The sequence below is a fragment of the Anarhichas minor genome, unplaced genomic scaffold, assembly GCF_050575085.1.
Source record: "Anarhichas minor isolate MPS153535 unplaced genomic scaffold, ASM5057508v1 ptg000001l, whole genome shotgun sequence".
Taxonomy (NCBI): Eukaryota; Metazoa; Chordata; class Actinopteri; order Perciformes; family Anarhichadidae; genus Anarhichas; species Anarhichas minor.
The window spans coordinates 3,038,208-3,052,377 of record NW_027466447.1 but is presented as its reverse complement, the minus strand read 5'-3'; the positions used below and the strand labels follow the sequence as shown (position 1 = coordinate 3,052,377).

Genomic DNA, 14,170 nt, shown 5'->3' with positions numbered 1-14,170 from the left:
ATGTGGCACTACTGGAGGACCTTAATATGCAGGGGATGTAAGTGACATGTTTCCTTACAGGTGTGTGTGAGAATGAAGCAGTACAAAGATGAGCTGCTGGCGTCCTGCTTGACATTCGTCCTCTCGCTGCACCACAACATCATAGCTCTGGACATCAAGGCCTACTGTCCTGCTCTCGAGGTGGGATCCTTGATCCTTGTTTCATTGTGTTTTTGTCACCTAGATAAGGACAGATGAATACAGCTTCAAACTAAAACATAGTATGCAGATGTACAGTCGGGGCTTTAGTGCAGTAATTCACAATTACCAGGGAAATATTCTGGAGTCAAATCATGTACTTTGATAAAAAAGAAATTACAGGGAAATAGAAACCAATTGCTAAAAGCAATGGATGAATGGTTGAAATAGATAGCTGAAAGTCATGGATAAATAGCCACTCCAAGTGGTAGTGCTACAAGTGCAAACTAACCTAAACATTGACTGTTTGGGAAAAATATAACATCCACTATTAAATCCATATTAACATGAATTCAAATGAACGCATTTGGAACATGACGGAGGGGTGATGGAGGGGGAGCTTAACTTGATCTGACAGGGCTGTGGGGGACTTCAGACAGAAACTCTTACCGTAAGTTTTGTGTGTGTGTGAATGGGCGTCTAGGCGGCTCTGAAGTTGGGTCTGAGCCATGTTCCTTTGGCCAACGTGGCCCTTGATGCTCTCGAGGACTGGTCCTCCCACATTCCTCTGGAGACCATGCAAAACTGCTACACGAGCATCCTTCCTCTTCTGGACGGATACCTGAAAACCACCACCAACGGTAAGCCCATGATAGTATCGGGGGGAGATTTCAGTTCAGTAAATGAAGATTATCAATGAAATTACCAAAATCTATTTCGGTGTTTACTTCAGACAAAGACGACAGCAACTGGGAGGTGATGTCTTCTGTGTCTTCGAGAAGTGAGAAGGGGTACAGCCAAGTGATGACGAGGCTCTTGAAAAAATCGAAACAGCTCACCACGGTACTGGATGGGAAAGTGGGAAGACATCTTGCTTTTTGTCTTATTTCTTACTGTGGCTTCAGCCTTAATAACATAAAATGTCCAGTTCACTCTCTATAGTCTCTCACTGCCCGAACAAGTCAGTAAAGTTCATATAAGAAGTTATATTTTTAGTCTATTATCATCGCAATTTGGCTGCAGTTATTGTAAACAAGGTTAATGGACTGTTAACTTCAGTCCGCGGAGTAGTGTGTTCGCCTCATTAGCACAACAATACAAATACAGAAGGAGGAGAACGTGCTTTGTGTGATGTGTGCCAGAATTTACAGACCCCCAAAAAGACTGAGGAGTATCTCTAGGAGTCATTTAATTTTATATAATAATATTTCAATCTCTTATAAAGATGAATTACTTCAAAACAAGTGCTCAGGAATCACCTGTTACTGCACGTTGCAGATATTGGTGAGTGGAATTGCTACCCATTCATGAGAAGTCCTGTCCTTGAGCTCACTGATTGCTTCTGTGTGAATGCAGGAAGACGCTCCTCTTGTCACGGTGAGGCTCAGAGTGGTGAAGTTGCTCGGTCACCTGGGAGGAAAGCTGAACAGGAACCTTGTAACCGGTAAGAATTTTCATAACAAACCCGCCGCTTTCTCATTCCTTTTTACACTGACACATTGGGCCTCGCTCCACTGTGATGGTTCGAGAACACTTGACACATGACTGCGAGAAGTGCGCTGTTTTGTTGATCGTAGGCCTCTATTTTCACATTCAGCGGTCTCATCGGAGGAAACGATGAAGAAATTTGTCGCCTGGGATTCTGAGAAAAGGCTCAGCTTTGCGGTGCCATTCGCCGATATGAAGCCAGTCATCTACCTCGACCCATTTCTGCCTCACATCAGTGAACTGGCTCTGTCCACAAGTGACAGACAAACCAAAGTACGTCCTCCAACATCAAAGCATTTCCCAAATGAATTTGATGCAAACTTAGGCATGGCGACAATGGTACCACCCAATAGAAATGAGTATTTTACTCCAGTTTCTTTTGTGCTGCAGGTAGCGGCTTGTGAGCTTCTCCACAGCTTGGTGGTCTACATGGTTGGGAAGAGTGCTCAGATGGTGGAGGGAGACAATAGTTTGCCGCCCATGTACAAGCTGCACAAGAGGCTGTTTCCTGTGCTACTGCGTCTAGCCTGCGATGTGGATCAGGTACGTGCGCCCCAACAACATAGTCACCCCGAGCACAAGTCCCATTAAAAGTCATATCGTGGAATTTGGAATGATTGTTATCCAAACAGGGAGAGACATGTGTTAATTATCTCTCAGAAAAAAGAGATTATTTGGAAGTTTTACAGACACTTGATGGGAGTTTAAGGATGAAGTTACCATTTCGTTTGAATGATTTATTTAGTTGGTAGTATTCAGTGATGTTGATGTTGATTTTAGGGTTTAGGTAGGAGCTAAATATGTGTTGTGTATGACCTTAAAGGGACAGTTTACCCCCAAATCAAAAATAATATTAGGGTTCTCACATGATGTCTACTGTAATGTTTATGAATTCAAATTTCTTTACCAGGTCACCAGACAGCTCTTTGAACCGCTGGTCATGCAGCTGATTCATTGGTTCACAAACAACAAGAAGTTTGAGAGCCAAGACACAGTAGCTGTTCTGGAGGCCATTATGGTAAGTGTTTGTATTCTATGAAGGGCTTTACAGGCCAAGTGTTCAAACAAGACCTGAGATTATGCATAAATACATGAAGACTCTTCCTTTCCTTTCTGCCATGTGAAGTACACACATCGCTGTGTTTGTTTTTCTCCTCAGGACGGTGTGGTTGACCCGATAGATAGCACTCTCAGAGACTTCTGTGGCCGCTGCATTGAAGAGTTTGTCAAATGGTCAATCAAGCAAACCACCCCCAAGCAGCAGGAGAAGAGTCCTACCAACATGAAGTCCTTGTTTAAGCGTATCTACAGCTTGGCTCTCCACCCCAATGGCTTCAAAAGACTCGGTGCGGCCTTAGCATTCAACAGCATCTACAGACAATTCAGGTACGATACTTTTCTGCTGACCCCCAGAATAGCAAGCTGTGTCTTGTTTTTCATATTTAAGGTTTGACTGATTTGGTAAATGAAAGCCAATGCTGATAGTGATAAGGTTTTGTCTTCATTATATTTATATTAATACATTTTCATGTAATAAAATACACATATTATTTAGTCAGTTTTTCACACAGATTTGTACAGAATGACTAAGAAGAATGAAATGGTTTTATGTCACCAAAATGTTGTACAGTTGTACTGTATTTGCTCAATGCTGCGGCCTATTTGTCTCTGCAGGGAGGAGAAGTCCTTGGTGGAGCAATTCATCTTTGAAGTTCTCGTCATATTTGTGGAAAGTCTGGCTCTTGCACACTCAGATGAGCGATCTATGGGTAACTGTTCCTCCACTACGCTTTACAGACAGGACATTCAGATAGTAATGTATTTATTTTCCTGCGATGTTACAGCACTATTGTTTTTAATCCACATGCTAGTAATTGTAAAAAAATATATATATATTCTAATGCTGTCATGTTGTGTTAAAAAAGGTTCCATTTCACATTAAAGGAAACTTGTAGTTTAATTTTCAAAAAGGTCTGCATCTGTTTTTGCCACTCTTCCATCCTCAGGTACAGTGCAGCAGTCTTGCAGTGCCATTGATCATCTGAAAAGAATCATCATTCAAAAGGGCGCCAGTCTCAATCAGCACAGTGCTAAGACACGCGTCCCAAGGTTGGTCATCTTTACATTGTGTAGATTAAACATTATATTTCATAACTACATAATGTGTGCACTCCCCTTTTTTGTACAGGAGGCCGAGTTGCAGTAATGTTTATGAAAAGATAAGACATTAGAGATTATATGTATAAATAAATCATTATGTTTTTATTCCTATTTGTTCATAAAGGGGCTTTCCACCTGATAGAAAGCTGTGCCTCTCTGATGTGGTTTTATGGCTTCTGGAACAATGTGGCCGACCTCAGACTGAGTGTCGCCACAAATGCATGGAACTCTTCTTTGAGTTCGTACCTCTCCTCCCAGGTGAGCAATCCTACCATGGTAGCCTTGATCAGATGAACCAGTAAGAACAACAAATGCTAGTTATAAAAAGAAAATACAATTATAAACCAAGCTATTATTTTGAGTTCATCTCAAATAGTATCAACACAGCAGTGATGCATTCATTTATGTTTCATTCACTTACATGTGAATACATTCTCTGATGTGTGTGACTGAACTCAGGAAAGGAGTCTCTACCTCAGTGGGTAGACGGCATGCTGAAGGATCATGGCAAAGGTTTTCTGATCTCACGTTTCGAGGGTGGAGGTCTCCTCTCTCAGCCAACTCTCGGGGACCTGACGGGTCCATTCAGTGTCAGAGCCACCCTGCAGTGGATGGACGTACTGCTGGCTGCCCTGGACTGCTACAACACCTTCATCCACCGACACTTAATCAAGCCTCACGTCATGCTTAGTAAGTCATCAGAAAATCCCTCTTGCTGACATCATCTGTTCAGAAAGTCCTCACCTGCTCAACTTACACACATGTATACTGGATGACTAGTTAACATGTCCAGGTAACATTACCAAATGAATTAAATGTTTTTGGGTTGTTTTTCCTCCTTCGTTGTCAAGGCCCTAAAGAGAAATCAAGCTTTCTGAAAGCTACTTGTTTCTTTTTGACGGAACTGGCAACTCACGAACTGGCAGCAGCAGAGAGCTGCTTCCCCCTTGGCAAGAGGACCTCTCACTTCAGCCCAAGAGAGGTGGACCAGTACAACTTCAGCAAGTGCACCATCATTGTCCGCCTGCTGGACTTTGCCACCATGATTCTTGTCAAAGGGGACCAAGAGATTTGGAAGGTATCGCTGAATTTACGACACTCTTGACATAAAGGAAGTCCATAGTCTTCTTATTGGTCTCCTTTTTTAAAATCTTTTGCTCACTTTGTCCTTCATTTGTTCACAGCTTCTGGAACAAGACGTTTTTGTCTCAGATTTCTTTGAGCTGACTGCGCTGGTGGTGTGTGAGCCATCCACTGTGGGGTTCAACATGGCAGATGTGGAGGTAATGAGGAACCTACCAGAAGTGTGCGTTCCTTTACTAAAGGCGCTGCTGGCCTCGCCTTACCGCACGCGCCTTGAAAGCAGTCTGCGGACAAAACTCTCCCGTAAAAGGTAAATCATCTCCGAGTAGTACTCTTATTTTAAGTTCACTAGTAGAGAACAAGACAAGCCACGTGCAATGTTTTTTTGTTATTGTGTAATATGTGCAATAATACTCAATAGGCAGCGGATTTGAATTTTGAAAGAACGCAGATCAATAAAGTTGAGTGTTTGTTTTATGTATGGAAACAAAATTACAAACTTGAATAGAGCTCACTGAGACCTGAATAAATATACAGTCATAGTATACAGTAGTAACATTGATAGCATATCAGTTGTATTACATTGTAACAAAAATGTCTTCTGATTGCAGCCGTTGAGACCATGATGATTGTGATCATAGTACAATCATCCCGTGTTTCTTTCTCTCTTAATGTCGTTAATGGTCTCTCTAGTGTGGAGGAGTTGTGTGCTGTAGACCTCTGTTACTCGAGCAATCTGAGCCGCCATGACCAGATGAAAATGGTTCTGTCGTCCTGTAAGCAGATCCACAAAGCCGACTTCCTCAGCTCCATTCTGCACAGCCAGGTATTCGTCCTGGGACATTTTCAAATGGGGTTGTGTGACCATTAACCCACAATAAGCATTATATTTGCACCACTGTTTTTTACTTCCATCCCATGCAATTCAGTTTTCATAATCATTAAATGATACTACAGTGTTTTTATCCTCAAATAAAGAACACATTTTGTTTGTGTTTTTTTGTCTTTCTCATCGCGTTAAAGGATGACACCTATGCCAAATCCCTTGGGTCCCAACTTCTCATGACGGTGTATAAAGGAATAGCGCCGGGTGAGGACCGGAAGGCACTTCCATCCTTGGACATAAATACCAAGACTCTGGCGGATGGCCTGCTTCAGCTTGCCTTTTCTCTAAATCAACAGGTCAGTGCTACCTCTCTTTGGATTAGATTTGATCAGAGGAAATTTAAGCTACTTGTGGTGAGTTATTTATGCTGCAGACAACTGACTACGACAAAAAAGTTAGGATGAAAATAATGTAGCAATATTGACAGTGGATGTTTTCGACACCCTGTAAAACGTTTACCAAGTGTTTCACAGCTTTCCTCTTGTATATTGCTGTTTCTCTGCAGAGTGAGCAGCTGGTGGAGCTGTTGTTGAACACCATCATGCTCTCTGTGCCAATCTCTGGAAGTCATAGCCAGAACGTCCTAAGCTTCTCGCACGGCGAGTACTTCTACAGCCTCTTCCAGATGACCATCAACACTGAGCTGCTGAAAAGTTTGAACACCACAGTGCCACGCCTCATGAAAGCATCCTCTCAGAACCCCAGCATGGTAGCTGTCTCTCCTCCTTTTCTTTCACATTTTTCAATTTCAGAGCAAGTTTTTGCACCTTATTGTTTTTCTACATGTGAGTTTTATTTTTTTTTCTGGTGTTGAATTATTGTTCATCAGGTGAGCGTGTTGCTGAATGGCATGCTGGACCATAGCTTTAGAGAGCGTTCTGTGAGGAAGACTCAGGGAAAACAGCTGGTCGAAGAGGTGCTAAGAAGATGGAATAGTCTGCAGTCGTGGTGGGAAGGAGACTCCTCCACTCCAGAGAGCAAGACTGCCACTCTTCTGCTGCTCTCCAAGCTCCTACAGGTATTATGAATCTGTAGTTACTGCTGCATGTCCCATAGAAAAGCATCCTAATGTTATTAACTCGGAACTGTACCTGCCAGGTTTGTGAATAAGTAATATTAATCATTGTAATTTATGTGCCCAGGCCGGGGAAAAATATATACAATGCAGTACAATACAAGCTTACCCATTGTTTTTTACTAATTTCCTCTGTCCTCCTCTTTTTTCCCCTCTGTCATCAGATTGACTCCTCTGTCTGCTCTGATACCAACCACGATGCGTTCAGACCGGTGTTTTCCACTTTCACCATGCTGCTGGTTGACATGAGTCTGCCACTGAATCTCAAGGTAATGGGAATGGAATACATTTTGAAAGTCAGTGTAGTGGATCGCTTCAAATTACCATACAGGAATCTGTGTGTTTTAATTTTCTTGGATTCCCTCAACTCTTCAGAGTCAGGCTCTGCTGGTGTTGCCCTTCTTCACAACCCTCCCAGAGGAGCCACTTGGTGATCTGCAGAGAGCCCTGGACTCCCTGGTTGCGTCCCACTTCCCCATGCAGTCCGATGAGTTCCCTAAGGGCTCGCTGCACCGCAACAACTACATGGACTGTATCCGAAAGGTGAAGTCAGGGTTTTGGAGATTAAGGAGGATAACACAGATTAAGGGGGGGGGGGACATCATTGATAGATTTTTTTTTCTCTTAAGAACAAGCAGACTCACCTGTCTCCAAAGACTCTTGTGTGTGTGTGTGTGTGTTTCTCTTGCAGGTTTCACCATGTAAGAAAGGTTCTAATGTTGGACCAATCGTTTCTTTCTGTCTTTTAGTTGCTGGATGCCCTGGAGCTTTCTCAGAGCCCACTTCTTCTCAAACTGATGGCAGGGATTCTGTGTCGCAATAGAAAGCACATCATGGAGGAGCCCTTCCAAACTTGTTTCCAAAGAATTGCTAGATGGTTAGTAAAGCCTCATTCAAGGGAGACAGTAAGGTTGCACATGAAGTGTCAGTGTTTTGAATTGGTGGGTTAAACAAGGTCCGTTATATTATATGCATTATTGGAACGTACGGCAGTCTCTTATTTTGTGTCCACTCCCTGTGTTTGTCAATGTCTCACTACATGTAGGTCAAGCAGTGAGCGGCAGCTGCAGCTACTGTGTACAGTATACCGGGTGATCCAGCAGGGGGATGTGCCGATGAGCTCCATGCTGCAGGCCATGATGGAGAGGGTCCTGCTACCTCTCGCCTCTCACTGTAGCACCAAGGCCCTGAATGACTTCTTTGTGGCGAATGTCTCTGACATAATAGTTTTGCTGCTCAGCCGCTTCACAAAGGTTTGCTTCTTAACATTTTGGGGAACGCTAATAGCTGTTGTAGCTGTGTTTTGTTATTTCACCGTATTATTTTTATGTTTTTATGTTCATTTATATGGCATGTTTAGCTTTTAATCAAACACTTAACTGTTGTATTGTTTTGTCCTCATAGGCCACAGCTAGTGCTGAATTATTTAGGTCAGAGGAGCACATTGAAAATCGTTTTTAAGGCTAATTTATTTCTCAATTTCAGTCAAATGAAATGGAATTTGAGATCCAGCTGATGAAGAAGAACGGCTGCTACAAGCTGATGGAGCTCCTGTATTCTCTGCTTCCCAAAGAAGAGGTCTACTCCAAGGAATCCCGCATTAATCAAGCCTACTGTCGTTCAGACAAAACAGAGGGGAATGAGTTGTCCAAGACCGTGATCAAGTAGGACACTTTCACGATTCAAGAAGCGTCACGACAATGATGTAAAGTGTCCTTATTGTTCAACGAATGAATGCTGATTTTATTTTAATTAGGTCCTGTTTTGAAGCGTTCACTGAGAACATGGCCGGTGAAACTCAGCTCCTTGATCTCAGGAGACACTATCACTGTGCTGCGTACAACTGTGCCATCGCAGCCATCAGCTGCAGCTTCAATGACCCCAAATTCTACTATGGCTTCCTCTTCAGTGAGAAGCCAGAGAAGGTAATTGTATAATTATATCCAACCCTCTTCAGCACTGCAGCCATCTTTCATTTTGGAGCCAAGCACTACAGGTTATTGTGTGTGTAATCCATGATAAGAGATGAGAGGTGGTGTCTTTTAGTGACTGAGGACTTCACTGGTTGTGGTTTTCTTTCCTTGTCCAGAATCAGTTCATTCTGGAGAATATCATTGACGTTGAAAGGACCTACAACTTTCCAATTGAAATTGAGGTATGTTTTTTTTAACATGACTGTTTGTTTAATACTATACTCAGAGTTGCAGTCGTGGTTTATTCATACATATATATATATTTATATATCACTGTAGGTCCCACTTGAGAGAAAGAAGAAATACGTGATGATTCGGAAAGAAGTGAGCGAGGAGAACGGAGGTATGTTCTGCTACCAGCAATGTTTTTAAACTGTTGGAATTTAGCAATCTTTGCAACAGACTAGTTTTTTCTTTTTTACCTGACTGCATGTTATGTCTCTAGGCTTAATTATTAGACTTGCCTTAAGTCTGATAAAAATGCCCTACTTTTTACAATGAAATGGGATGCGATGGGTCGAACAAAGATACATAGTTGGCCATAGAGGTCAGTGCATCTCCAGTAGAGGCTGTTCATGAGATCTACGTTTTGGTTCCCACAGAAGCGCCAGTGTATCTGTCCTCCCAGTCTTACATGGCCGACAGCAGCCTGAGTGAGGAGATGAGCCAGTTCGATTTCTCCACCGGAGTCCAAAGCTTTTCCTTCAGCTCCCAAAACCCTGAAGGACAAAGACGCACTGTTGCAAAAAGAGTTAGTCATTAGTCTTTTATGTTTCCCTTTATAACACTGCACCAAGCTTGTAACATGCTTGAGTGATATATACAGGTCTCAACAGTGTTTGTATGTTTCTACATCAAGGAGACAGAGGAGACAAATCCCTCCCAGGATGCAATGGTGGATCTGGAAATGGATGAGCTAAATCAGCATGAATGCATGGCGACCATGACTGCTCTTATTGGACACATGCTAAGGAACAACATAACCCCCAAGATTGAACAGGTCAGTGGCACCGAGGAAGAGTAAAGCAGGAAACTGATTAAATCACTAATTTATGAATATGATCAGTATGCAAATATTATTCTGGAACTGCTCTCTTCTTTGTTAATGAAACAGGGAAACATGCCGAGTGAACTTCCTCCATGGATGAAATTTCTACATGGCAAACTATCAAATCCAGCTACACATCTGAATATTCGACTCTTCATCTCAAAGCTGCTCATCAACACAGAGGAGGTAAATGCCGCTCAATGTGAATTCATTCAGTTAGTGTCTTTGGAAAGAAATAGATACGGTGATGCTGTATCTACCCGTATGTGACACCTCATACTGCTGCTCCTCTTGTGTTCACTATTTGTCTGTGGATTCAATCTCTGCTATTGATCCTTCCAGGTGTTCCGACCATATGCCAAGCACTGGCTGGGGCCGCTCCTGCAGGTCGTCGTTTCTGGAAACAACGGAGGAGAGGGGATCCATTTCATGGTGGTGGATATCATCGTCACGGTGCTCTCTTGGACGAGCCTGGTCAGCCCCAAGGTGGCTAATGCTTACATTTTAAAGGCCGCAAATATAAATCATTATTATATTTTTGTCATTGCTGTGCAGTTTTCAATATTTTGATAACAATATATTGCATATGAATTTTCCAGTTTAAGTGGTATAAGAACCATATAAACGAGTTTAAACTGTTTTTAATGAGCGGGAGTATCCCCAAGTTTTCCTTTAGCCTATTGTTGTCTTTTTATCACATGAAATAACTGGTGGATTACTGTTAGTAACAGGATTCTTTTGTCCTAGGGAAACCCCAGAGATGAAGTGCTCGCCAACCGGCTGTTAGAGTTCCTGATGAAGCATAGCTTCAACTCCAAGAGGGCAGTTTTCCGGCACAATCTGGAGATCATTCGTACCCTGGTTGAGTGCTGGAAAGACTGTCTGCATGTGCCTTACAGGTAGTTCTCAAATGCTCTCACTGAACAAATGCTTTTGACACAAGCCTGTAGCTCAGTGGGAATGGCCAGATCAGGACAAGTGCGATTTCAAAGCCAGATGGAAAATAATAGAAATGTGTTGTCATTCTGTAAATTGTATTGTGAATTGAACCGGTCCTTGACTTTATCTTTTTCTTGCCCTTGTAGTCTGATATACGACCGATTTCGTGGCACCGACCCAAATAGCAAAGACAACTCTGTTGGACTTCAGCTGATGGGAATCATCCTGGGCAACAACCTCCCTGCTTACGATGCCTCATGTGGAATTGAATACGACGGGTAAAATATTTAGAGCAGCTAAATGGCAACATACTATGCAACGTGTCAGCTGACAGCTTTACTGTTTGAAACCACCATTTAATTTGCTAACACAACTGCCATTTATCCAAGGTTTAAGTTCAGGGGGGGGAAATCAATCAATGAAAAATAGAGAGCAATATATTCAGACATTGATGGTTTCTTCTGAAACATGTACACGCGTGTTGTTGCTCACATACTGCCATCTTGGTTTTTTTTTCAGGTACATCCAGTCTCTCACCAACAACGTGTCCTTCGTAAGATATAAAGGCGTCTACGCAGCTGCTGCTGAGATTATCGGCCTCATCCTGAAGAACATGACTGAAACGGACGATGTATGAGACCTTCCCTAGTTTGGTTGAATTACAGTGACACTTCATTTATGTTTATGTCTGAGGAGAGCTCAAATCAACTCAGTAGCAAAGAGCTCATATTGGAAAAGAATATTTATTTTCAGACGTAAATGCCTTGGTAAAGTCAGTAGATATATATCGCTCTTCAAATGTTATCTGTTATCTGCAATACTCTTATATTTAATTCATGTTATTTATTCAGATTTTGTGTCATTTTTGTTTCTTGTCTCAGCATCGTCAAGAGCTTCTCAGTCTGGCTGCAAGTAAAATAACGAACCTGAAGAAGAAAGACATGGATGACAAGTTCATTATTTGCTTGAACAAAGTTTCAAAGCACTTTCCTCCATTTATGGACCGGTGAGTTTGTAGTTCTGCTTTATGTTTAATGTGATTCCCCTCTGATATAAATCATTTCATGGATCTTACTGTATGTCAATTTCCTTTGACCTGATCCACTGATCCATGGCTTAGAAACTAAGTCATTTTCTAACCTGTCTCAGTCTTACTGTAACTGCAGCTGTATTTTTTTTATTCTTCAGGTTTGTCAACCATGTGTTCTCCCTCCTGCCAAAGTTACACGGCATCTTAAAGACTCATTGTTTGGAGTGCGTGCTGAGCCGTGCGGATGTCATCCCAGACATCTTTCTGCATCTGAAGACCACAGGCTTCATTCAAATGATGGGCCACAGGTAAGTCCTGACCAGGCAACTCTATGTGATCTGCATGCTTATTGTCATTCCGGATTGACAAAACTCTGCTGCAGGTAGCTGCAGAGGGTTTAAAGTGGTGTTGTCTCATATCTAAATGAATAACACATTTGAATGCTCATTTGTGCTGCAACCATGTTTCTGCATGTTACTCGTCAGGGATGAAGCCAGGCAGAGAGTGTGTCTGGATATCATCCACAAGATGATTGCCTGCCTGAGTCCGGTTCAGCTTCAGGAGCTCCTGGGAGCTGTGACAGCTTTCATCTCCCATCCTTCACCAGTGTGCAGAGAGAGGATGTATGACATCCTCATGTGGATCCAGGACAACTACAGGTACTGTGAGCCATTTTGGCATCTGTTCTCACATAATGCATTGATTTTAGTAACTCTCTTCTGATTTGACTGCATGATTCAAACAATCAATCAATGTGGGGCAAAATAAATTGCATATAGCACGAGTAGCAAATCCTGCAAATTCTTCAGTATAACTTTTATTATATTGCTTTTTGTTAGCACTGGACATGAGCAGTGACAGGTTACGTCTCTGGTATGAACTTTAATGATATACTGTTTGTTATTCTTCCAGTGATGCAGAGAGCATGGAGGACAACACCTCACTAGAGGTTTTGAACGCAGCTAAAGAAACACTACTTCAGGGACTGTCTGAAGAAAACCAAGGCCTTCAGTAAGAAGCAACTATTTCTCTTTTGTTTTATTAATTCTATCCTTTCGCATATTAATCAGGGTATTGCAATTTAAACAATTCACAATACAATATTCAGTGTTTTGACTGAAAAACAACAACATCCCTGTCCGTTTTCTTTTGTAGGCTTTATGTTCGTAACTTCTGGAGTCAGGAGAAGCGCCTCCCAACTGCGACCCTTGAGCGAATGTTGACGGTGCTTCGTTCTCTGTACTCCTGTCAAATTGAAAAGTGTTTCTTAAGCTTGGCGACCAATCTTCTGCTGGAAATGACCAGCCAGAGTCCCGACTTCATACGAAACATTTTTGAGTATCCGCTGTCAGAGTGTACCTTCCAGGTCAGTTAAAAATCATTTATTTCTCTCAGGGGGTCTTTAAGAAATGAGCTAGTTCAAATGAACTACTACTAGCTATTACTTCAAACTTGAGATTTGTATTTGTATGTTACTGATGAGCCTGCTGTGTTCATTATGTTTCTCCACTCTCCAGGACTATGTGATCGACTCCAACTGGCGCTTCAGGAGCACGGTGATGACTCCCATGTTTGTTGAAACCCAAAGCTCTCAAGGCACGCAGAGTGTGGCGGCTTCGCAGTCTGGAAGCATTAAGGGGAAGCTCCGAGCCACTCAGAGTTCATTAGAGTTCAGCCAAACCCAAACAGCAGGTACTGCTATAAGGCAATATCCTGGTGTCAGCACTAAAGATGGAAGCATTTGCTGTACCTGTAGCTTTGAGGTCAGAGAATTTGTAGGTGAACATATGTATACTTACCTTGTTTTGTTTTTATTTGTTTTTCCCCAGGTCGACGTACAGCATATAACTGGCTGACGGGCAGCAGTGTGGACACACTAGCAGAGTACACACTTGGCTCTGAGTCTCTGTCTTCATTGTTGGCGTTTGATAAGAAACAAGAGAGACAAACTACAGCAAGGAGACCAGTGGGAGAAGGCTTTGGGCTCAGGCGCCTTACTGCATCAACCGATGAGGTGGACAGTCGCACTAGAGGTTGGTTTTCACTTTCCATCCTTGACTTAATGCTTTGTGACTCTTAAGTATGTTCCAAAAGAGAAACAGTGTTTCAAATGGATTGTAATTCTGTAAATGTGATTTGTTGTTTCTATGTCAACAGCGGCAAATGAGCAACGCAGTAACATCCTAAGATTGAGACGCCGATTTCTCAAGGATCAGGAGAAAGTCAGCTTGACTTTTGCACATAAAGAGATCCAACAGCAAAGACAGAAAAAGGTATCAAACACGCAACAAGCAATATGCTGATCCACATT

At 42.3% G+C, this 14,170-nt stretch overlaps 1 protein-coding gene across 3 annotated transcripts in view; it reads left to right on the top strand.

The window, feature by feature from the left end:
- The window catches only part of LOC142947634 (DNA-dependent protein kinase catalytic subunit-like), a 35,054-nt gene that overhangs the window by 9,006 nt on the left and 11,878 nt on the right, over positions 1–14,170 (top strand). For all 3 annotated transcript variants that reach the window (XR_012953411.1, XM_076089377.1, XM_076089459.1), the window contains exons 20-60: positions 61–180; positions 662–818; positions 911–1,020; positions 1,534–1,621; positions 1,775–1,938; positions 2,056–2,208; positions 2,576–2,683; positions 2,825–3,051; positions 3,340–3,434; positions 3,672–3,774; positions 3,950–4,083; positions 4,285–4,515; positions 4,677–4,903; positions 5,010–5,218; positions 5,602–5,734; positions 5,932–6,090; positions 6,300–6,503; positions 6,624–6,812; positions 7,034–7,138; positions 7,245–7,412; positions 7,619–7,746; positions 7,915–8,122; positions 8,355–8,533; positions 8,626–8,794; positions 8,959–9,024; positions 9,122–9,185; positions 9,445–9,593; positions 9,702–9,842; positions 9,957–10,076; positions 10,233–10,376; positions 10,638–10,789; positions 10,976–11,107; positions 11,349–11,460; positions 11,711–11,835; positions 12,018–12,167; positions 12,345–12,518; positions 12,772–12,870; positions 13,015–13,225; positions 13,377–13,551; positions 13,689–13,892; positions 14,017–14,132. Coding sequence is in view for 2 of the 3 variants with exons in the window: in XM_076089377.1 (XP_075945492.1) it covers positions 61–180; positions 662–818; positions 911–1,020; positions 1,534–1,621; positions 1,775–1,938; positions 2,056–2,208; positions 2,576–2,683; positions 2,825–3,051; positions 3,340–3,434; positions 3,672–3,774; positions 3,950–4,083; positions 4,285–4,515; positions 4,677–4,903; positions 5,010–5,218; positions 5,602–5,734; positions 5,932–6,090; positions 6,300–6,503; positions 6,624–6,812; positions 7,034–7,138; positions 7,245–7,412; positions 7,619–7,746; positions 7,915–8,122; positions 8,355–8,533; positions 8,626–8,794; positions 8,959–9,024; positions 9,122–9,185; positions 9,445–9,593; positions 9,702–9,842; positions 9,957–10,076; positions 10,233–10,376; positions 10,638–10,789; positions 10,976–11,107; positions 11,349–11,460; positions 11,711–11,835; positions 12,018–12,167; positions 12,345–12,518; positions 12,772–12,870; positions 13,015–13,225; positions 13,377–13,551; positions 13,689–13,892; positions 14,017–14,132 (6,102 nt within the window). In the remaining variant the exon portion in view is untranslated. The remainder of the gene's footprint in view (positions 1–60; positions 181–661; positions 819–910; positions 1,021–1,533; positions 1,622–1,774; positions 1,939–2,055; positions 2,209–2,575; positions 2,684–2,824; positions 3,052–3,339; positions 3,435–3,671; positions 3,775–3,949; positions 4,084–4,284; positions 4,516–4,676; positions 4,904–5,009; positions 5,219–5,601; positions 5,735–5,931; positions 6,091–6,299; positions 6,504–6,623; positions 6,813–7,033; positions 7,139–7,244; positions 7,413–7,618; positions 7,747–7,914; positions 8,123–8,354; positions 8,534–8,625; positions 8,795–8,958; positions 9,025–9,121; positions 9,186–9,444; positions 9,594–9,701; positions 9,843–9,956; positions 10,077–10,232; positions 10,377–10,637; positions 10,790–10,975; positions 11,108–11,348; positions 11,461–11,710; positions 11,836–12,017; positions 12,168–12,344; positions 12,519–12,771; positions 12,871–13,014; positions 13,226–13,376; positions 13,552–13,688; positions 13,893–14,016; positions 14,133–14,170) is intronic.